This window comes from Candoia aspera, chromosome 3, assembly GCF_035149785.1.
Source record: "Candoia aspera isolate rCanAsp1 chromosome 3, rCanAsp1.hap2, whole genome shotgun sequence".
NCBI classification, from domain to species: domain Eukaryota; kingdom Metazoa; phylum Chordata; class Lepidosauria; order Squamata; family Boidae; genus Candoia; species Candoia aspera.
In genome coordinates this window covers 138500232-138525267 of record NC_086155.1, presented here as the reverse complement: position 1 = coordinate 138525267, position 25036 = coordinate 138500232, and the positions used below count along the sequence as shown (strand labels likewise).

Sequence of the window (25036 nt, the reverse complement as noted above, 5' to 3'; positions counted from 1 at the left end):
CACAGCATGCCCTATTTGTGCAGCAACGAAGCGCAAAACAGGCAAACCTCAGGGTCTCCTTCAACCCGTGGCCACCCCATCCGTCCCCTGGCAAGACATATCCATGGACTTTATCGTGGATCTACCCCCCAGTCAACGCAAAACCGTCATTTGGGTGGTCAAAGATTTTTTCTCGAAACAAGCCCATTTCATCCCATGCGCTTCTATCCCCACCGCACAACAGCTGGCACGCCTCTTCCTCGTTCACGTGTACCGCCTTCACGGTATCCCCTCCCGTTTGGTGAGTGACCGAGGCACACAATTTACGTCACAATTTTGGCGGGCATTTTTAAAACTTCTAGGCACCAAGCAAGCCCTCTCCACCGCGTGGCATCCGGAGATGGACGGATCTACGGAGGCGGTCAACTCTACTCTAGAACAATATCTGAGAGCTTTTGTTAATTACCAACAAGACAACTGGGTCGACTTACTCCCTTTTGCAGAGGTCGCTTATAACAATGCCGTTCATCAGAGCACTGGCCAAGTTCCCTTTAAAACTGTCTTTGGCCGAGACTTTGTTCCTATTCCTGAACTTCCCCATCCACAACCCCTGCCGGCCTCACTCACTGACTGGGCTGACTCTCTCAAACACTCATGGCTCAACATTCAACAAGCTCTCCTCCATTCCCAGCCACTTACAAACGCCATGCTGATGCAAAGCGCTCGCCTGAACCTGCTTTCACTGTCGGGGATAAAGTCTACTTATCCACCAAATTTATCAAGTCACCACAACCTTCCAAGAAACTTGGCCCTAAGTTTGTGGGTCCTTTTCCTATTGTGGCACAAATTAATCCTGTTACTTTTAAACTTGCTTTGCCTCACAACCTCAAACGTTTACATCCTGTTTTCCATTGTAGTTTACTCAAGCCCTACCTGCCTTCGGACCGTTGGCATCCCCAACCCGTGCCACCACCTCCTCTCATGATTGATAACCAGCAACACTTCGAGGTGACGGATGTCCTGGACTCTCGCCGCCTGCGCTCAACTTTGCAGTACCTCGTCCGTTGGAAACATTTCCCTCATCCTGAATGGGTCGCTGCACCTGACGTGCACTCCCCTCGTCTAGTGGCACGCTTTCACTCTGCCTACCCTGATAAACCAGCTCCGTAGCAATTTTTTTTGGGGGGGCAATATGTCATGTATCCCATTTCAATGTTCTGTTAACATTGTAACGTTTCATATGTCAACTTCTTTCCCGTGTTCCTTCACCCTCCAGCCGTGTTCCTTCACCCTCCAGGGTTTTTCCATTCCTCCGCCCTCTGTTGTTTAACAGCACTGGAATGTGTGTTTGGGTTTGCGCTCCTGTTCAAGGTTACTTTCCCAGGCGCGTGTAACGGTTCCTAGCACCTGGGAGGGGGTGCACACTGACGGGTGATTGGGGTGGGACTGGCTCACAGGCAAAGCTTTTAAGTTTGTATTTGGCGTGCTTTTGCTCATTCTCAGCTTTCTCTGTATTTGCATACTATTCCTTTAATAAATCAGTTATCTTTAAGCCCGAGCTTGTGAGACTGAGTATTTGGGATTAGGCAACCATTACATTTGGGTTATAATAAGCAGCCATGCTGGTAGAGTTCTATGAAATGCTTCATCATTACAGAGATGTTACAAGAAGTGGATGAACTTTATAAGCATGTAAGTCCCTACTATATTGCAGATATGAATACTATAATTTAGAGTTTAGTGTTCATAAAAATCCATACTTTGTATTCAGGCATATGTGAACGATTTTTCCAGTACATTGAAAAAGATATGATGGTTTTACGATTTATTAAGAAAAGGTTATGTTTTTGTTTTAATACCACAAGTTATGAAAGGACTAAGCAAATATTAGCACAGAACACTCCAACCACACTGAAGAACTTGAGTTGAAAAGTTTCATTAAGGGACAAAGTGTTGTTTTTGATGTCACTTGGTTACATAGAGCTTGAAAATCTCTGATAGAGTGTTTAGTAAGTTACATAGAGTATTAGCGTTGTTTCCACTACACTTCACTATTGTAATGTGTTGTAAAAGTAAAGATTCCTTCAAATGGAGCTTAACTCCTGGTGACTATATAGACACATTCATAAAATTGTCATTGTTCTCTTCTAGAAGTTTACTGTCTTGCAAGTCAAGCCAAAGCCTTGGGGTTTTTTGGTTGTCTCCTATCCAAGTATTAACCAGGTCAGACCCTGCTTAATTTGTGAGACCAGACAAGATCCAATATACAGTGCACCAGCTGTCAGACAATGGGGTCTGTAAACGCTTAAAAGGGCTTAATCACTCCAGTCAATAAACCACAGGGCTTAACCCTAAACAGACCCAGTCGGACACAGAATTAAACTAATTTGACCCAATCAGTTGAAGAATAGGAATCACTTAAAATGATTCACTTGATTTATTCTGCATTCCTAGTCCTTTAAGAAAAAGATCTGGAGAAGAACAGCTGAAAAAGCAAAATGTTCTCTCTATAATAAACTTGCTGACAATGTACAGAATGTACCTCGCAAACCCTGACTGGCTGCAGTCACACCATATCACAAGGACTTGCCAGCCCTCTCCAGGCTCAAGGGTTCATGGGATAGTAGGCACCATGGAAAAAGCAGTCAAGGACCCTTGTGTTCTCAAAATAATGATTTTTGATCCAGGTGATGTGACTGAGTGCTGTGAGAACTGCTAATAAAGAGATTCGACTGGGTTAATGGTTGACTGGGTTACACTGTTGTGGGAATCAAGGCAATCTGGTATTTATACTTCTAGGTTTGGCTTCTCCCTTGGTTTGCTGATATATGGTTCAATCTCAAGCAACAGAATATTTTGGTCCAGCCTTACCTTTTAATGGTGCTAACTTCAGCCAATGTATAAGTTCTTCAAGTTCTGCTGATAACTGAAGAATCAAGAAAACCCTATTTTAAAGGTTCCAAACCAGCAAGAGAATGTGCAGCTTTGCTGGGGGTGGGTCACAATAGTACCTACTAAGCTTTCATACAAAAGGTCCCAGTTTCTACTTCCAACATTCCCACTAGGGCTAGGGAATGTATTTTCCAAAACCCTGGATTGCTGTATTTTCCAAAACCAGCATACACAATTGAGAGCTACATGGATCAAAGGCTCAAGCTGGAAGACGGCAACTCTCTGTGATCCAAAAACAGTGCTGGGCCTCCTGTAGTGTTCCTTTTTGCTCCTGAAACCATTTTGTTTTCTTTGCTTGTTGTAGCAACCAGGGTGTTAATTTTGCTCCATAGAAGGAGCAGTGGCCACAATTCACTGTGCCAAATCATGCTATGAAGCAGTTACAGTAAAGGCATTTTCTCCTTAAAATGCTCCTGAGCAAACACATTCAGTTAGAGTTTTCCCCAGGACCTGAGTGTGGGGGAAGAAGGAAACCATGCATCAACAAATAAATAGAAAAAGCAGTCCTAAAAGTATGCAAATATGTGTGGACTTTCTAGTGTGCAGTGTAGACATTAAGGTGTGGACTGACACCCGGAGACCCAGGCTGAGGTTCACCCTTGGTCCTGGAAGTTCATTGTGTGACTCTGGACCAGTTTTTCTCTCTCAGCCCAACCTACCTGTTGCTGTGGGGAAAAATGGAAGAGAGAGCACTACATGTACCACCTTGGGCTTCTGAATCAGAAGTGGCATGTAAGTGTTACTAACAAACAAGCAAACAAAAATCTCATGCATCTCCAAAGCAAAAGACGGGCATTTGGCAGTTACGGATTTAGACTATAACCCCACATGAAAACAATTTCATAGCTGTGAACATTTCATTAAATCTAACTCACTTTTATATAAAGGAGCTCTTGTTTAACTCTGTTAATGTACTCCTCAAAGGCAGAGGGCTCATTTTCATATATTCTTGTGAATGGTTTCTTTCCTTCAGCTGATATATTTATTAATTTGTCCATGAGATTTGACAGAATGCAAACTCTTCAAGAAAAGAACCTTTAATTCAATAATGAGACAAGATACTGAATTGTAGTTACTGTGTGTGGAAGTAACCAGAGTTTAATCTTACTTTGTTCAACCCAGGAAACTACAACAAAATCAGAACAAAATTGTATTCCCTCCACCTCTCCTGCAGCAAGTGACAGCATTCCATCTGACTAAGCTGATCTCTTGGCAGAGGAGTATGTTCAGAGAACTCACAACATTGCAGTGAATGTCCAAAATGGCATTCCCTGCCATCCAGCACAGATGAGATCAGCTTGCCACATGGACTCTTGGTCTTCTTTCCTGGAAGAGAGTGAGGGCAAAATTGCTCATTTACTGATCCAGCTGGCTGTGAATAGCAGCACTTGCCCACTTCATTAGCTTGCTTTGTCCAAGCCTTGTTTTCCAGTGCAAGAAGTTTCCAAATTAATGCTGCAGGCTTCTAGCAGTGCGGATCACCCTCTTTCTTACTCCTCCAAAAGACTCATTTCCAGCCCCATGCAAGGTTGTCTGTGGTGGTGGCATGATCAAAAAAAGTCAAGATGGCAGCCTTAACCGCTCAGTTGTGGCCACCATCTTGATTTTTTGACCACCCCCTGGATGCCCCTGAATAAATCCCAGAGGCTGAACCTGAGATGGCCTGATTGAGGAACAGGAAAAAAGGGCATTCAGTCTTGCTTTGATGAGGATGGGAGTTGGAAGGAACACGAATCTCCTGGAGGAAAGTTACAGTAATTTGGAAAGGGAATTTCTGTGGGAAATTAATTTCTTGTGAATGAACCTAATAGAAGCACACACATACAATCTTTGATTTTAACAAAAAGGTTTAATAAAAGGAAGCAGAATCTTATAGAAAGTAAAACTAAATGTACTGCAGTGAATCCTTTGGAATATATCAGGTTATTGCAACTTAATTCAAAAGCAACTGAACTCAATCAGCCACTAGGCCTCCTTTTTCCATTGTTTCAGCATGTTATAATGGGTAGATTGAAATGGGTTCTCCCTGTACCTCTCAAGCTTAGGCTGATTTTAACTGTCTAGGCAATGCCAGCTCACAGAGCAACAAACAGCACCTCCTCAGCGATTCCTGATAAAAAAATCAGCACAAATAACTGTGTGATGGTCTCCATTGAAGAGCTGTGCCGTTACATTAAATTCTCCCTGTAAGAAAAAGAAAGGAAGGGGTAAGTACAGAAGAAATAAATTAGTCTGTGGCAGCTACCACTTCTCTTCTGGAACGTTACTGTGGCAGTTACTCCGTTGCTTTGAATTAGTCAAAATAATCCAATACATGGCAATCGTCAAAAGCAGTCCTGCAACTGAGGCTGGCATTGAAATAAACTGGGAATTAAGACTTGCAAATGACTTGTGAGAGACCAATAAGATGAGACAGCCTTAACTGCTCTTTTCATCATGCTGCTGCTGCATAATCCCTTGAGGGTCCAAGGTGGTTCTTGGAGTAAATTCACAGGCAAAAGGAAGACTAAGTCATTTGCTTTAGCAAAGGGATGGATCTGTGGATGGGGATCCTGTCTGAAGATTCATCATTTGTATCCACCGGTTTTCTGCCCCTCATAAACCTTAAAATACCTATTGGCCGTTGAGGTAATAGATTAAATGACCGCTAGCAGAGGATTTCTGCACTTTTGCCTAGAAATTCTTTCTTCTCTCATTTCTACATAACATTCTCCCATGGACGAGGCTAATATTCTCACCACGTACAGTTCGTGCTTTTTTCTCACCCTCCCTCTCGTATCATAATTTCCTAAATAAAATCAATCATTTTATATATTTAATTTCATACAAGCATCTGTCTGCATACGTCTTTCTACAAACATAATTCTTCTGGTTTTCTTTTTCACTGCATGTACTTTAAGGTTAACTGCCATCACTAATGAGGACACAGAGTCCTCCAAATGCTGCTGAACTAAACTTCCCAGCATCTCTCACACCGGGCATGCTAGTTGTCATGGCTGGGACTTGTTCAGCATCAACACAAGTTCTCCACTATTGCATTAGGGAGTTAAATCATGTGCTCATACACTTTCAGTGATCGCCTAAATTAAGAGTATATGAAGAGCTCTGCTGATTAAACCAAAAATTTCTTTAGTCCGGCTTCTGTTCTTACAAGTAGTCCTTGCTTAACAACTACAATTGGGACTGGAATTTTGGTTGCTAAGCAAAGCTGTCATTAAGCGAATCCGACCCAATTTTATGAGCTTTTTTGCAGCGGTCATTAAGCAAATCACACGGTTCCCCATTGATTTTGCCTGCCAGAAGCCAGCCAGGAAGGTTGAAAATGGTGATCACATGACCATGGGACACTGTGATGGTCAAAAGTGTGAGCACCAGTTATAAGTTGTTTTTTTCAACACTGCAATAAGTCTGAGTCATCACTAAATGAATGGTCATTAAGTGAGGACTACCTATATTATGGCCATATTAGGTAAAGTTCCAACCAGTCAAGAATTCTACTTGTCACTGAGTGCTGTGCTTGGAGCTACACTTCAAAACATGCCTGGACAAGAACTACATTCGATTTGGTTTGATTTACACTGAAACTTAATGAAAACTTAAAATTGTTAATGATTCTCTTCTGCTGTTTTTAATCATTTTCACCTTCTGTCACATTAGAAATGACAATTTACTGTAGTAACAGTTATCTCTAGAGTTCACAAATAATCCTGGTTGCTCAGGCTGTCCTGCACAGTTGTCAAGCAACTATATCAATTTCTCCCAGGATGTCATATGAGAATACACGATCCTTATGCATGACATTTTACTAGATAATGTTGCAATAGCCACATTCCGCTTTGATGTGTCTTACTTCTCCAGTACATTCATTTATAAATAACAATGGCATTACTACACCTATTAGATGTTTCTCAAATAATGTTTTTCTTTCACAAGATATTAGAAAGAATTAGGAAAAGCTTACTTGTGGGATGCCCTCCACGTTCAGGGAGACAGGCCCTTCATAGTAAATATATTCTGCAAAACAAACATTTCTAGTGGTGAGCAAGAAAACTGGGCAAGGCAGAAATTATTTTATATAATGAACACCATGCATAATCCCCATGATTAAAACACGCCACATGCACACACAGATAAACACCCCTACTCTATTGGACAGAAACCAAGAATCAGATCCCTGCTTAGTAATTAACTTAGATGCAATGTTACTATTCTAACGCAGACCTGGCACACCATCTTCGGCTCACTGCAATAATGAGCTGCTGAATTTTATAACAATACTGTACCTGCCTCTTTGTGAATGGGTTAAAGGTTAATAATATTATTTATTAACAAATAAGGTTACTATTTACAGCAGTTTGTTTTTCAAGTTGCAGCCAATAGCCCACCTCTAACTGACTCTGCTATAGCCAAATTCCCAATCCTTACAAAATAGTAATGCTTAAATCTTTACACATTTCAGACAATCTTAAAAGGCAACCCCCCGCCCCCCGCAACAACCCTGTAGCAACACTGCAGTAAGTCAGCGTAGAGGTCGCTCAGAACGCGCATTCTTTGTGTCTTTATTTTTCTATTACACAGTTATATAAATCACCCAATCACAAGGTGATTTACAACAATAAAATACAAATCCTCCCAATCAAATCTACTATCCCATAACCTAAAACATGAATCACAACTCAAGTCAAAAGTCTAACAAAACAAAAAGGCAGCTCAATTCCACCGCTATTGCCCTGGTGCCCATCTCAAGAGGATAGTTTTTGTGGCTTTATGAAATCCTAACAGTGTGGGGCCAAATGAACTTTGGGGACGGGGGTGGTGGTAAGCTATTCGATAATGTCTGGACCACCATTGAGGCCTACCTGCAGGCACTCATCCTCGCAGTCTTTCATGGGGAGGGACGCTAATGCTTTCACTGGATGGGCAGATTCTAATCAGAGGAGAAGTGCCAAAGGTAACAGAGAGCCTAAGCATGTAGGGGTCTACAGGTTAACACCAGCACATTGAATTGGGTTTGTAAACCTATTGGCAGCTACTGCAGTGACCGTAGCACAAGTGTGCTGCTGAAGTGGTTCTCACCTGCTGGCAGCCCAGCTGCCATATTCTGAACCAACTGCAGTTTCTGGGCAGCCCATAGTAGAACATGTTACAATAGCCTAATCCCATGGTATAAGGGCATGAATCTCTGTCATAAGGGCTTTCCAGTCCAAGCAAGCTATAATGGATATACCAGTTGAAGCTGGCAACGATGCCCCTGGCCATGGCTTCTACCTGCTGCCTGAGTGGAGCCGTAAGTCCAGGAGAGGAACCAAGTCACAAATCTGTTCTTTCGAGGGGAGTGTGACCCTCTCCAAAGCTGCCCATGAAACCAGAAGAAAGCCAGGTGACCTACATACAAACAGTAACTGTTGGAATTCAGTCTAAGCTTGTTTTGTCCCATTCAATTGCTCATAGCCTGCAGACACCAAGTAACCACCTCCACTGTGGCCTGTAGGTAGTGATATATAACCGGGTGTCATCCATATATTGATGATACCTCACATCAAACCTCTCCCAATGATCTTATTGTCCCCTGATGGGAGGAGATGGGTGGGGACAAATTAGATAAACAAAGAAATAAATAAACAAATAAAAATATTTAGCTGTTAAATAGCTGAGTGAAGCAACCAGGGGTTTGACTGCTCCTCCCCCAGGATTGTCAGCTGGAACTACCCACTCAGAAAGGAGTAGACTAACCAAGTGAAGTGCCTCCAGCTCCAACCCCTATAAGTGGTTTGAAGGACACTATGGTCAATGCTACTGAATTCTGCCTAGAAGGCTAAAAGGACTCTGAGTGGCACACTTGCTCCATAAAGGTCCTAACTCAGGTCATTTATCAGTTTCAGTCCTATGCCCAGGACTGAAGTCTTCCTGGAAGGGATTCACATAATCCAATATATTTAGGATCCTCTATAGTTGATGCCCTAATTCTATTAGCATACTGCAATGACCAGAGAGTAGCCCTCCCAAGATGCAGAAAATGGAGAAAAATATAGTAAGTATATTATATAATATGCTTAATAAGTATGCCACCTTCAGCTCTTGAATGAAAAACTAACACGCCAACATAAAAATAGAAAATGGAGGTGATGAGAAGTAGATTCATAGTAGGGCCACTGACAAAAAGTGGGGTTTGTCAGAATATTCTGAGGAGATTTAACAATTGCAAACACATACTGCTTGTCAGAAAAACCAAACCAACTCTAAGCTGGTGTTTCCCAAACATCTTCCTTCATTACCCAAAACTGCTGATCAGAAAGTCCTTTCTACCCAATGTAGGTAAAACACTTTAAGTCAGTTTAAATGTCCCTGTTGTGATTGGGTAATGAGTTTGTGTGCCGTTACCCACAGAAAAACCACTTTTACCCAATTTTGGGTAATTTACCCAGGTTTGGGAAGCACTGCCCTAAGCAGACTAGTTTTCTTAACAGATGAATGACAAAATGAGTCAGAATGTTTAAATAATTTACCCTGTGCATCCTTAATAGTGAGATAATATTGCATTGTTGTAACTGTATTAACCAAGAAACTAATAATTTACTAGGTCTTTCATCTTACTCCCATTATCTTTGCTTTATTTATTTATTTATCATATTTTTATTACCGCCCATCTCCCCCACTCGGGGGACCGGAGGATTATAGGATTCAGTGAATATTCTGTTAGGTGCATGGAGGGAATTAGGTTCTTTGTTTAATAGTCATAAAGCTGTTTATAATTCCAGTGTAGGTCATGCTGTATATGTACTCAGAGGTTCCTTAACATTCACCCCCCCCCCCCATGCTCTTGTTTAACTTTTTAACTTTTGATATTTCTATAAAGGAAGAATAATAGTATAACTATGCATGCATACTTTAAAGGCATCTGAAACAATGAAAAAATGCCAGAGTGTCCATTTATTAATTAAAAACAATTTTTCAAACTATTTTTCTATTTTATAAAAAATAGATCCTTTAATAATTATATATTTACAGGCCATCCAGAAAAATTGGGACAATGCTTTCTTGTAGTAATTTATATTGATACTGAGTGATGATCAGGTATACGTAGCAATAGTATCTATACTACATTTATTAATCAGTTCAACTAAAGGGTGAGATAACAGACAATAGTCTAATTGTGAGTAACTCTGATGTGGAGCTGAAAATGAAGTATATTTTTGTTGCAGAGGATTTTGAAGCTGACATATACAGTATATAAATATATGTCATTTATTTGTAGTCAGCAATATGGACTACACCTGAATGTGAAGAAGACGAAGATTCTCACAAATGGACCAATAAACAATGACACAATAAATGGAGAAGAAATTGCAGTTGTCAACGATTTCATTCTACTCGGATCAACGATCAATGCTAAGGGAAGGAGTAATCAAGAAATCAAATGATGTATAGCGCTGGGAAAATCTGCCATCAAAGACCTATCTAAAGTTTTCAGAAGTAAAGACATCAGTTTAAAAACAAAGGTGCGTCTGACTCATGCCATGGTCTTCTCAATTGCCACATATGCCTGTGAAAGTTGGACATTAAAAAAGGAAGATAGAAGAAGAATTGATGCATTCAAATTGTGGTGTTGGTGAAGATTATTGAAAATACCGTGGACTGCCAGAAGAACAAACAAATCAATTTTGGAAGAAATACAACCAGAATGTTCCCTAGAGGCGAAGGTAACTAGGCTTAGACTTTGGGCACATCGTCAGGAAAGACTGATCACTTGAAAAGGACATCATGTCGAGGGCCAGTAGAAAAGAGGAAGACCTTCAGTGCAATGGATTGATACAATTACAGCAACAATGGATGCAAACATTGGAACAGTCAGGCATATGGCGCAAGACCAAGCAGCATTTCATTCTGTTATACATAGGGTCGCCAGGAGTCATAAATGACTCGATGGCAACTAACAACAACAACGATTTATTTATTTATTTTTCAAATTTATATGGCTGACCATCGCACAAGAAGTGACTCTGGATGGTGTACAGCAAAAAATATAAAAAACAATAAACATGTCAAAAGCAATCAAATTAAAAAGTTAAAAAAGCATAAAACACACAAGAGATTAGATCAGCAAGGGGGCCACCTCAAGATTTTACCAGTCCCCTGAGACCCTCAGGCCAGATGACATGACAGATGATATTGCAGTACTTTCCATATATGAGAATTAGATTTAATATTATGATATAATAAAGGATCTAAAATCTGATTGAAATCTCTAGTCATAATTACCTGATTCACATCCAAAGTAAAAAAAAAATCTCTCCTGAATAAGTGGCAGTCTTCTTGTCTTTTGACTGCTTTATTGCTTGAAACTTTTCTTGTCTAAATTACTGGCCAACACATGTTTATCATGTGTCCAAAATTGAGAAGACAGAGAAAACAAAAGTCTTCCCCTTGCTTGAAGGAGTACTGTATATCTTGCTGTGCAAGCATCAAGCCAGCTAATAGCTTGTGTAGAATTTAGTATGGACTAAGTGCTTTCCCCTATGACATTATAGCTTTTAGAACTGGCTGAATTTATGTAGATAAAAAACTTAGCAGACAATTTGGCTGATAAATGTTGGGACTTTTAAGATATCTGATGCCTTAGATCAGTGTTCAACTTTGGCAACTTGAAGATGTGTTGACTTCAACTCCCAGAATTCTCCCAGGGTTCTCTCTGGTTTTGGTGGGAAGACTTTGGTGGGGCTTTGGGTTTTTGCATTTAAACTTTGCATTTAAATAAAGCTTTCTTTTTTGGGGTATCTTTCTTAAAGATAGTTTATGTTTTGTTTCAGTCCTGACTGGTGGCCTTCTATCACCCACCTCAGCTTGGCTGAGCTCCAGACTCACTTTGGTTTCCCTTCAGTGTTTGGCCAGAGCCAGGGTGGGGCGAGGATTTCCTCTTCAATCCTCTTCTGGCTCCCCAGAGGGCTGGCATGCAGGGAGAAACCGGTTTCTAGTGAAGGGGGTGGCAGCAACAAAGGGACCTAATTTCCCAGGTGCTGTTCACCCCCAGGTACGGGGACCGAAGGACCTCAGAGGAGGGGCTGGTTCAGCCCTGACAGCACCACTTCCCCTCATTACAATTATATTTTGTCAGTTTTCTACTTTTTCAAAATTTATGGTAGCTAACACTTTTTCTCTTTTTTCCCCTTGATCATGGTAATATTGTCTGTGTGCATGATATATCTGATTTTCAGTCTAATGTGATATCTCTGTAAGTTTCATGGAATATTACATGTGTCTCCAAGAGGAGGCAGATGTTTATGAAACTGAAGTTGCTGTTGTTTTGTATTTTTTTTTGTTTTTGTTTTTAACTTTGTAAGCCACCCAGAGTAATGTATATGAGATGGGCAGCTATGTAAATTGAACAAACAAACAAACAATAAAATAACTTGCCTTTCTACTTGTCTATATAAGGAACTGTTTCTGTGGGTTCTGCAATGGATCCCCTTTCTTTCTCTTGCATTTTCTACAGGTTTTTATTAAGTACTTCGTCAGAATGAGGCAGCTGTTCAGGAGATTTGTGAGCATATGAGAATTTAAGTTTGTCATCAGTCTCATGTCCGTAATTTGCATGATTGCTTGCTTAGGTGGCAGTTGGCTATTATTCTGTCTGATATCTTTGAGCCATATAAAAATTGTGCTAGCAATTCCTCAGAGCACATCCTAATGGATGGATTGCTGCATCAACATGAAGCTCACAGTATTGTATTCATGATTATGATCCTGGTTAAGATGTCAACATGGAAGGCTTAAGATACTTTTGAATCTGTCTGATTAGCTTATTGTCCTATAAATGATATTTATTTCTCATTTGCTGCACTATCCATGTCTTCATATAAGTGAAACAGAATTATTAGGCAGAGCAGGTGATGATAATCAGCTGTTTGACCAAGCAGTGGATTTCTAATTCCTAACCTAAATTCCTAAATCTGTTTCTAAAGCCCTTTTTGGGCTATAGTTTCTTTTATCAGAGATAAGCATCTGAGTCCCGTTTTCTTTTCTTTTTTTTTACCCCTTTCAGTTGATCTGGGGCAAGAAATCAAGTAGCAGATGGGACTCCAAGAGAATCAGCACTGCAGAAAAGGGAGCAGCACTTATCCAACTTTGGCTGATCTGGAAAAAACTCAGGGTCAGAACTGGTTAGTACTCGAATGGAACACCATCAGGAAAGCTCAAGAATAGGAAATTGAAAAAATATCCTGGAAGAAGGTAATGCATATCAGTTCTACATTATTGCTAAGAAAATAACATGCTATTTGACTCAAGGGAGGTTCTATCTTTTTATTAACATGCATTTCTCCCCAACTTTCTAAATATGAAAACAGACCAAAATTTATACTTTCAGAGCTCTTACTTCTCCCAGATATTGCTTTTTGTTTATCAATGTTATCTTCTCTATCTCCCTCCCTCTCTTGTTTTTTGTGCCTTCAAGTCAGTTTTTGGCTCCTGGTGACTGCCTGGACAAGTCCCTGAGGTTTTCTCAGCAAGGTTTTTCAGAAGTGGTTTGCCATTGCCTGCTTCCTAGGGCTGAGAGAGAGTGACTAGCCCAAAGTCACCCAACTGGCTTTGTGCCTCAGGCGAGACTAGAACTCACAGTCTCCTGGTTTCTAGCCTGGTACCATAAACCTCTACACCAAACTGGCTCTCTGTCTTCTAGTCCTGCTCTTTTTTTCTAGTTAGTCAGCTCTAGAGATGAACCATTTGTTTTTGTGTTCTTTACCACACTTTATGTTGTTGGTGCTAAAGAGGTCAATGACTATCACTGTGATATAAGTAATAAGTGGGGGCTCATCCTGTATATACCATTCTATTTCCCCATCTGGTTGGGGTTCTTCTACCTTAGCCAGCCAGCATTCTGTGGTTCCTGCTCAACCATGATTGAGATGTTTTGGCTTCTTCCTTGTTCTTAGGGCTTTGGTAAGATCTTTGGTAAGCTTGGGTTCCTCTGAGCTGGCTGATACCTCCCTCTTGTGAATGGATGTTTCCATTTTCCTCACTGACAGTTAAAAATTGCTGTTAACATAATAGATTTTCAATCACCACAGTATTGCCCAAATGCAACATTCCCTTGGATCGTAACACAGAATGGTGTTTTGCTTAACAAGTATTACATACTCCTCTCAGTAGCCACTGATCAAACTAAGGACCCACAGGAACTTTCATGCTCCTTAAATAATAGTCATTATAACTGCTATTTTTGCCTACAATATTTGTTTGGAGAATATTTCTTTAGAATATGTGTCTATCTGAAATTTGTCACAAAATGTTTTCATTTCATTTATTTATTTTCAGAGCTTCCAGGCTGTTCTTTGTTAGAACTGACTCTGAATAAGGTGGGATAAAAACATAACAAAGACAATATAACTGCCACATAATACAATCAATAAAATCACCTACATCAGATCTAGGAATAAAATATAATGAGCAAAACACAAATAACAACTGAGCGAAAAAAGCAAGCATTCAGAAACCAGGACCTGTTTCTTAATAGACTTCTGAAACGCCAGAGAGGAAGCATTATGGCAGCCATTTTAGGAAATGGTAAGCACACCTCCTGTGGTAGTGGGTAAGGGGGGTAACTTGGGCATATCCTGGGGGTAATGGAGCAAATTGTAATTGCTTTTTTGTGAGTTGATGATCCAGTTTGGGCTGCCACTGCCAAGATGCTTGTCTCGAAGAGCAGAGTTGGGTTTTTGGGGGGAGTAATGACATTATTCAAGACTGAGAAAATGGGTAACGGGGTCAAACACTTTAAGAACCACTGCTAGAGTAACACACACACACAGAAAAATTACCTCCTTTCTTCTTTCCACAGAATTGAAACTGTGGCTGATTTTGCTCACAGAGTTGTTTAGTATAAACTGGTATACGTTGTCCATTAAGAGTAAGACTGATATCCACAGAGAGTTGACTGATGGTGTACCCTGTAGAATACATGTAGTATGAATCTAATGAGGAAGTACATGAGAACAAGGCTTTGCCACTCTGCTAATTTACTTTTCATAAGGACAGAGAGAGAGAGAGAATGCGCTTGTGTGCAAAATACTGTTTATGTAATATGCCTTACCTATTGTAAATTCCCAAATTTAAAGCAAGTGGTCATTCCCACTTATGCTCAATGACTTGAGAAAAATATCTACACTGAATGTAGTGGGTCTTTATTTTTTTGCCGACAAGCACAAGATCCATCTTTAGTAAGTTTCATTAATTCATGGGACAGAATTACAGTCTGGGCTCAAACAACTTATCTGATTCTTGCAAGTCCAGAGTTGAACAAAACCAAAATCTGGTAAGTCAGGGGAGGAGGTATGGCTGGATCTAAAGAATCATGACTGGAAATCTGGCAGGTGTAAGGATGAGGTCACAGCCACGCATTTCTTTCTCCAAGCTTTTTAGTGCCTTGTTAGATTTTCTTCTTTCCTGTTCTGAGCCTGTGACAATACAGCTAAAAACCTGGTTTTGCCACCTCACTTGGGGCAGGAAGGGGAGTAATCACTCCTGGAGATGGTTAGCGCCCTAAATGTCCTCTCAGACATATGTGAGCAATTTTCCAACTAGCATCATCATCTGGATTTTATACTGTATTTATTTTAATATTATATTTTTATTTATACTTTTTATGGTATTTTAATGTTTTATCCTGGTTGTAAACCGCCCAGAGAGTTTGGGGGGAGATGGGTGGTGGCAAAATTTGATAAATAAATAAATGAATAAATAAATCAGATCTCACCAGAACTGGGCCAGGCAACTGAGAATCCAGTTCATTGACAGCAAAGAGGGAGGGTGGGAGATCTTTTCACCTGAAGGGAAGCTAAGGGAGCTGTTCATTATTATAATATGGCTATATACTGTATTACTATATAGGTATGCTCTCTTGATAGAATTGGAATATAACTTGCAAACTTGGTCTGGTGAAGAAGTAGGGTTCCCTCCAAGTGGCTGTAACTCAGAAGTTACTTTGGATAACTCAGAGTTATCCAAAGACAGGGGAAGACAGAGACACTTCTTTGGAATTACAGTTTAGGGCTACCATAACTGGACTCCAAAAATCTAGACAACTACTACATAGCACAAATAGATACAGAAAACTCCAACACTTTGCTGAGCTGTAATTGTTGTCTTGATTTTTGCATCTCTTATAATGGTAAGCTACCATAGGTTGAAACCTGTTCTGGGAATACTGCTTTTTAATTAGTTTCTTGAGTGTCTCAGAAGCAAATCATTACCATATTTTATTTTCTGGTTTAGTGAGGTCAAGGTCATGATTATGAACATAAGAACATAAGCAATGCCCTGCTAGATCAGACTCCTGGCCCATCTAGTTTAGCAGTCTATTCTCACAATGGCCAACAGGCTGCACAAGGAAGCCTACTGGTCTTCCAGTAAATGGCCTTCAGAGGCAGTCACACTGCCATCAAGACTAATAGCTGTTGATCCCCATGATTTCTATGAATTGGTCCAACCCTTCCTTGAAGCCAGCCAAGCTTATAGCCAGGGCCACATCTCAGGGTAGCAAATTCCAAAGTTGGATTATGGATTGTGTAAAAAAATATTTTGTTTGTCCAAATCCTAGCCACCTTCCAAAACATGGTTGAACTGAACAAATTAGTAAAAATATACATTATTTTCAGATTTTAATAGTCTGAGTTGGTTGCAAACAGTGTTAGGAGGTAATGTACAACTGATCCTCTCTATCCAACTGTATCTCCGCATCAGCATCCCAATTGCACAGATTTCCTCCTCCCCTAAAATTGTTGTTATCTTACACTAGGGGTGTACAACATCCATTGGTTCAGAGCTGGTATAATATGTTGAAGACTGAACTTCAAAAATAAGGAGGACTAGGCTTTTGGGGAAGGGGTTTCAGGTGTTTTAATGAGTGAAATGAGTTCCCTAAACTACTGTGAGTCTTAAGGCTGCCACTGTATCCTTTAAAACCTTCCTAAATTAGAGCTTGGGGGAATCACAAAAGGAATGTTGTTAGGTCATATTTGCAATCCTGGTTTATACCAAGGGATAACAACCTGTGATATTCCAGGTAGGTTGAGCTTTGAAGCTCATTGTCCTACAACCTAGCCAAGTTGAGGAAATTTGATGAGAGTTGTCCTTCTCTGCCATACAGAGGAGACTGAGGTGGCTGCAAAATTGCTGTGGGTGCTACTGCCCATGGGGCGCCACAGGGAATGTAGGAAAATATTTACTGCTGACATCAATATTGATTCTGAAAACAGCTTTTGGCACAATTTCCTGTTAGAAATGTGCTTAATAATAAGTCATGTAACATTAAATCATTGTAAGTCCCTTACAGGAACTTCAACTAAGTAATCAGCAAGTGAGGATGCATATATGGGGCAGTTATAAGCTTACTAAAAGTACAAGTCTAGCAACACAGTTCAGGGTGAGTACCAGCCTTTCCAAAATTAAGTTCATTCAGCAATGCAAATATCTTGTGGTTTCTACCTGGCCAGTGCAGGCTGGCAGAGTTGGTATGCTCCAGGTCCCTTTGATTAAACAATATCATCTATTAGGACCCAGGAAGTGTGCCTTCTCTATTGCAGTACCTGCTTTCTGGAACGAGATCCCCCTGGAGATCCCCCCTGATCACATTCCAGAAGACCTTGAAGACCTGGCTATTCTCCCAGGCCTTGGGTTAGGGTGGATTGGGCCCCCTTGGTGGATGAGGTTTTTGTACATGTTTGTATGGAGCAATTGGATGCCATCTGTTTATTTGTATGGTATTGTATTTTTATTCTGTTTTCTGTTTGATTTTGTGAGCTGCCTGGAATTGTTTTGGAGTTGGGCAGTACCTAAATTTAATAAATAATAAAATAAATAAATAATTTGTAGCTGATAAGTTTAATTTCGGACACAAGGCATTCTCTTAATCATTGAACAACTGCCGACTTGTACTGGAACACAGCACTACAGAATGGTAAATTGCTATACTTACTTAAAATAGTTGCTATTTGGATATTAATAGCTATGCCGGGTACATAGGAACAACTGTCAACACTCAAAGCAAGATCTTGCAGAGGATCTGAGGAGAAAAATATGATACAAGTCACAAGTGATTGATTTTACAATAGTATAGATAACAGTTGCAATAGTATAGATAATGGTATAGATTACAGTTGTCATCTATACAATAGTATAGATAACAAAATGTTAGAAGGATTTTTCTTCAACTTGATTTCAGCTCGATCATCCTCATAGTTCCTGTGGACGTGTTCTCTGTGGATCACTTTACTTTCTGCCTGGGAAGATTCAAGAGGGAAGGAAATTCAAAAGCCTGTGGCCCCTGTCCTCTTGACACCATGACTTGATTAAGCAACTGAGCTTCCTGAGTAGAAGCAAGTGTGGAGGACCAGACCTTTCTTTGCAGCTTTCTGCCCTGGAAAGCCACTTCTGCAATGACAGTGTTGAAATTTTAAACAGGAAGCACCTTGCTTCTTCAGGATGTGATGAGGCCACCAAAGAAACCCTCCAACTTTCCAGGCTCTTCCTCAGTTTCTTTTTGACAGAGCCCCCAGTGAGAGCTGGCCCTCGCAGACTACCGCTTAAGAATCAACACCATAGAAAGAAAAAAAGATGTAAAGATCAATCTCACAGATTTGTACACTACCTTATAGCAGAAATTTCTCTGACTTACACAGAATAGTATTATACCTATATATTTTGTAGCTCCCCCACCCCCCCACTTACTATATGGAGAAGATACTATGTTTAATTTTAGTAGATATGTCCACATAACACACAGTGGCAAAGGGGGCTGTGGCATTCCCCTTTGCACATGGACAATATAGGTAATTTCGCAGCACCCAGAAGCCTTATTTTGTTTGTCTGAGTGGCCTGTTTCTGTGGCTATATGGCACATAGGATGAACAGAGAGAAAGAGCCCCAAAATAGTCAGCAACAACACCCATGCCATATCTTGCAACATGTTCATTAGATACTTGAAAACAGCCCTAGCACATGTAACTTTGTGCACCAGAAGCTTGCTTTATGCCTTTAAAAGCAGAGCTGATCTCAGTTTCTTTTTTGTCTGTATGCTTGTATGTAGAAGAAAAGTTCATATATTTTGTCTGTCTGTCTGTCATATTTTTGTTTTTAACCCTCTCTACTTTTATGGCATTTCAATCTTTCTAACTCTAAGTGGCTTACAGCAAAAAATCAACACTACAGTGAATGCCATCATATAAAAAAATAGTCAGCAGTATCACCACTGCTGTAACTTACAACATTTCTAATATAAACCCATCTATCCCATCACTCAATAAACCTCATCCATACGAGGAAACATCTCAGATACATCTGTTCCATTCTCCCAAAGGCTCTTTGTTAAAACACAAGTTTCTAACAGCATTCTAAAAATCAAGAGGGAGCAGGTAGGAAATTCAACAAGAGAGAAATATCATTGTCATGTTGTGGCAAGATATGTGCGTGTCACCAGATCATACCTTTCCTATCTTTCCCTCTGGACCCTGTGCCTGGAATATCTGTCATTATATTGATATGATCTCATTGTTCTCCACCTGTCTTCATTGATTGCCATCTGGTGGGGCAGAAAAAAATGGCCAATGCAGTGATTGGAGGGGCTATGGTGGCTTGGTAGCAGAGCACCAAATGTATTCAATGGATATGGTCCCAGGTTCATCTCTGACATTTTCTGGCTGGAAAGGCATGTGCCTAAAATCCTGGAGATCTGCTGCCAGTCAACATCAACCAAACTGAGACTTGGTTCAAGGCATATCACACATTGATTTCTATTGCACATCACCAGTTGTATAGATCTCAGTAAGCCAGCATTAGCAGGAGGGGGGCATTTGTAGAAAGAAGAAGAAAAGGCAAGGGGATCTGACTTTGTAGGTTGCTAGACAGCCAAGAAGAAAAGAGTACAACATGTACTTGCTCTGTAAGAAACTGTTATAATCAAAGTTTATACTTTGATTATCAAAATAAAGACAGGAAACAAGGAAGATACATATTGTAAGGAGACAGGGATAGTAACCCTCTGTGTTTCCCTCTCTATCTTTCAAAATCAGTTTTGTTCTTGTTTTATCATTATATGGTAACTGAGCATTGCTTAATATTTTTTGCTTCTTAAACAGCTTTGACAATTATTTTGCAATCCCCTTGTCACTGAGATATCATAAGTAGGTTATGAAACCATTTTCTAACACCAAGAGAAACTGCATCTTGACATCTCTTTTCTGTATTACCAGTATTTTGTTGGATGGCATATTTTCAGGTAGAGAGAAAAAGGAGCATGGAAAATTGGTGTGTGTGTGTGTATTTTCAGTTTGTGCAATTGTTTTCTTTTCTTTCCAATGGTGATGCAGTTTGGATAATTTGAGTCTTGTGCAGGCAGCTGGTGGCACACAGGATTATGGCCTTAGCTTGGGGCAGCCAGTTGATATAATCTTTCTGTCATCTTCCTAAAATAATAGATGTTGATGATGTTATTCTTGGCCTTATGATATCTAACTTGTCTGCCATCCCTGTTTTACCAGCTGTCTGATTAGCAGGTTGTTGGGGGTAAATGAATTGATAAAGGGAAAATGCTCTACACAGGCTATAAAACTCTCTCCTCTTTATTGTCTCACAAGCTCCAATAACCTTTGGTGCAGAATAAGCTGCACAGGAAAATCCACAGACAGAGGGAAAAAGGTCCAGCTTAGAGAGTTACCCTGTTCCATCCATCCATCAATCCATCTGCAGACTGAAAATGTACACATCCTGAATTCTCACAGAGTCAAAATGTTTATCTTCCTTTCCCAGGAGAAAAAGATGCTGTACTTCAAACTCTCATTTCCCCTCCACATTTGAGAAACGGACAGCCCTGTTGAATTTCCAGGTTTCTCTCTATCCGTGTTCTCCATTCTGTTATTATTTTTTTTCCAGAATCCAAATTAGATCATTTTTTTCCAGAACCATTTGATTTACAAAATCCCCCAACTCATATGTTGTTGTTGTTGCTGTTGTTGTTGTTGTTGTGTGTTTTTTTTTAAACCTCCATTGGTGAATATTTGATTTGGTAATTTAATTCAAAGGCAATTGAATTGAATCTCTAAACTGAAGTAGATTTCTGAATAGAATTAGCAAGGTGATCTGAATCAAATCAGGCATTCGGATTCTAGATTCTGTGTCTCTAGAAACATTGTTTCCAAAGCAATTCAGGTGTCTGAATCAGACCGCATTGATGTTCCTGTTTGAAATGGAAGACTGAATTGAATTACAACCGGTGAGATTGGCTGAGCTAAAAGACTAACTTGCTGAAAATCACCCTATGAGCTTCCATGGCTGAAGCTAGACTTCAACCAGGATCTCTCTGATGCCAGTCTAACATCTTGACCATTATACTATTCTCACTCTCATTTGTACATACTAGTTCTTTGCAAAGTACAATACTTTACCAACCATAGTTATCAGTGCTGGTTCCTGATAACCCGTCAAACATTTCTTCAACCATATTACCCAAAGATTTCCATCTATGAAGACTGATCTTGGCATTATTTATTTATTTGTTTGTTTTTCAAATTTTGCCACTGCCCATCTCCCCCCCCCACACAAGAGGGACTCTGGGTGGTTTACAATAAAAAACAATCAATTAAAACAATAACCATAAAATATAAATGCAAGTACATAAAATATACATACAATTATCAAATATAAGAATAAAATCTAAGTGGCAAAAAGATGTAACTCAGTCCATGTGTGTGAGGAGCACTCTAAGGCACCAGTCATCCCCAGGAGTAAGTACACCTCTCCCTGCCCCAAGCAAGGTGGCAGAGCTAAGTCTTCCAGCCATACAAATCACCAAGTTAATTAGTTAGGGGTGGGACTCCCATAGATTATATAACATCCTTATGGCCACTGAGGCCTCTTTGATTATACTGCCAAAATTCTGTGAAATTGCTACAATTGAATTATCTTTAGTGCTTTACTTTCACAGTAGTAACACCTTGGAGGTTTGTTCGTTTTTCCTATCTTCATGCTTTTAAATTTCCCCCAGAAGCCCTATCCACTTTGATATTATAGCCATGCCTTGATATTCCTCTCCTTAGCAACCCTTAGTTGTAAAACTAGGATGTGTTATCTTTATGCATTAAGGAATTGCCCGTTCTTCCTTTATATTCTGTCTTAGCCATTTACCTGAACAAGTAGGTTTTTCCAAGTGATGGAAATCCTACAGAATGAATATCTGATGCTTCTATGATGACAACAGGACAATGGGCCCCAACTACCATATTGGAATCACAAATGAAACATTTCATTTTCCCTTTCCCCCTTTCCTCTTATTACCATGTGATTCCTGGTTCAATACTTTTGGACAGTTAATTGATAATTTTCTAACAAATTATTGTTTAAATTATTTTTGTGAAAACAATCTCCAGTAGATTAATTGCATATGGTCTGCATTGATCTGGTTGAGTTCACCTAGTTTAGGATGGGGGTGGGGGTCCCATTACTCTGCAGAGTATATTAATGCTTTTGGCCATTCCCTATTCCACTCCTGGGAACAGTTAAATAATGGCAAGGCAGTTAATTATTTTAGCTCCTGTTTTTCCAAGTTCTTGCTATAGTAGTAGAGCAGAATTGAAAATGAACACACAATAGACTAATTCTTAGCACTTCCATAGTGCTGTCTGCCTTCAAAGAGCTAAATAAGATATCTTCTAATTTTCTCACCACAGCCCTGGTGTGGAAATGATTATAGACCTTTTTTTTTTCCTAATTCACAGCTAAAGTGTGTTCTCACCATTAGTATGTCAGTTTAGGAAACATATTGCTTTCAACTAGTGTTCCCTAAACTTCTCATAGCAATCACACATATCCTGCATTTTTAAAATTTAGACCTGGAAGCACATTGCCCTTGTGCAAGACAAGAGTTACTTACTGCCCTACCATTGGACAGGGTGAAGCAGTGGGATTAGTTGAAGCAGCCTATAGCCTGTTTTCTTCTACTAAATGATAGAACTGGGTAGGGTACAGTTCTGACTGATCTAGGCCCCTTAAACTAGACTGCTTCTTTCTTCAACTTTTATATCCCAATAACCATTCTGCAACCGCAGCTCTGAGCCCCAACAAGGTGGAAAGAAAAAAAAGATAAAGAAAAAAGCCTACTTTTTCTGAGAAGACAGCATATATGCTTACAGGAAATCTGTTATTTTATTTATTAGCTACAGTAGATTTTAAATAATAAAATTTCAATAATACTGTTGAAAATACTGCTGCAACTAAAAAAATAACAAATGAGAATAGTGTTTTGCCACAATAGAAGCAGCAATTCACTAAACCCAAACCAGAAAAAAAAAGATACTCAAATAACATGAAGCCAGCAAACTATACTGCAAAACTATTTAATTTAATTTAATTTAATTTAATTTAATTTAATTTAATTTAATTTAATTTAATTTAATTTAATTTAATTTAATTTGCTTCCTGAGCCCAAAACTGTCACATGCTGCCCCAATTCTGGATATCAATGAATGAATAAAATAAACTCCCCTGAGATCTTACTCTCTGGCAGTCTGACTACTGTTTCTGTTCTCCCCTCTTTGTATCCCAACTTAAGAAGGCATTGTTTCTCCTTCTGATTACTTCAACATACCACAGTTACTTATGTACACTGACTGAGAACAGTAGAAGGCAGTATCCCACCACCAGTGTTTCAACTGGCTCCTCTAAATGGCTTCTCTAAATGGACAGGGCATGTACCATTTTGTCTCTTGCCTCAAGGGGCAAGTGCTGTGGGCAGCCCTGACAAAAGTACCAGAACAAAAAGAAGGGAACCCACTTAACCAAAAACATGAAGTGAAATAACAACAAGGTCAAGTAAATATAAATAAATATGGTGGGCCACAAGTTAAAATATACAATGCTATTTCCTAATATTTTGTATGGAATTATAAAAGCATACAAAAAATACAACAAAACAATAAAATGGCTCCAAACAGCCAACATGTATAGACCAATAAACAGATACAAATATTTCAAAAAGCAGTTTGCATATTGGACTCAGCCAATGCACTTGAATTTTGATTATCTTGGTAATAACTTGCCCAGAACTGCATTCAGTCTGTTAGTTATGCTTTTGACTACTGATGAAGGCTAATAAGCCGAAATGTGTATAGTCAGCATTCTATCTGTTAGTGAGCATTCCAGTTGAAATATTTGTGTCGGTTTATTGGCCTATACATGTTGGCTCTACATCCATGTGTAGAAAGCCACAGGGATGCCCTTGGAGAACCTATGCAGAGATGGTTACAACATGTACAAAAGTGTGCTTTAAGCCTGGGAAACAAAACTTTAGGAAGAAACTCAATCTGGTTCTGCCCAAACTCTGGGATGTAAGGAAAAACGTAGTTAGGCTTTCAAGATTCTGTTCCTAGAGCATCTATCAATAAATATAGTTCCAATCAAACTAGTGTAGTTGGTTTCCTGGTCAAGCCTGCCTCAAAGGGCTGACACCAGGAAAGAGTAAAAAAAAGTCAAGATGGTGGCCGTGACTTCATGATTGAAGCCCCAGCCCCTTTTTATATGCACTGTATGCACCACACATTAAAAAAAAAAGGACAGGGCTTTGACTGTCATTGTGGCCACCATCTTGACTTTTTTTAGCACTTCCCCCCCTTCAAAGAGCCTTCAAAAAACAAATCTGATACAGAATTCAATATAACTGAGAAATCATGCTTGGATTACAGTTCCACAAGATAAGTTTATACTACATCTGAAATGTGGGTGTCTTTTAACATAAGGCTTTAAAATCTAGGTTTTCTTTGATTTGCAAAATAAGGACAGAATTCTTAGATTAGACCGACATTTTTGTAATTTCTCATTGTGATTTATAATTCATATTATACTGTCTTCTGTTAATTGTTGTATAGCTTTTCATAATGTTCTGGATTTCTAAATGGATACAAAATACTTTAATATGTACTGCTATTTAACATTAGTTTGAATGTTTTATTTAATCCTGTAATGCTTGTAAATCTCTTTTTTTCTTTGTGTTTCTTCTTGTGTTTTTAAATACCTTCTAAAATTAAAAAATACTAATAAAAAGGAGACCTGTTGTCCTGTGAACATA

The 25036-nt window shown here is 39.5% G+C and overlaps 2 protein-coding genes across 2 annotated transcripts in view; both read right to left on the bottom strand.

Moving 5' to 3' along the window:
- The window catches only part of PPP1R3G (protein phosphatase 1 regulatory subunit 3G), a 1059979-nt gene that overhangs the window by 320964 nt on the left and 713979 nt on the right, over window positions 1-25036 (bottom strand). The window lies entirely within an intron of this gene.
- LY86 (lymphocyte antigen 86) overlaps window positions 4767-25036 on the bottom strand; it is a 28433-nt gene continuing 8163 nt past the window's right edge. The window contains exons 2-5 of the mRNA XM_063298856.1: window positions 17900-17986; window positions 14745-14873; window positions 6893-6945; window positions 4767-5115 (exon numbers count right to left, since the gene is read on the bottom strand). Coding sequence (XP_063154926.1) covers window positions 5032-5115; window positions 6893-6945; window positions 14745-14873; window positions 17900-17986 — 353 coding nt within the window. The 3' untranslated portion in view covers window positions 4767-5031. The remainder of the gene's footprint in view (window positions 5116-6892; window positions 6946-14744; window positions 14874-17899; window positions 17987-25036) is intronic.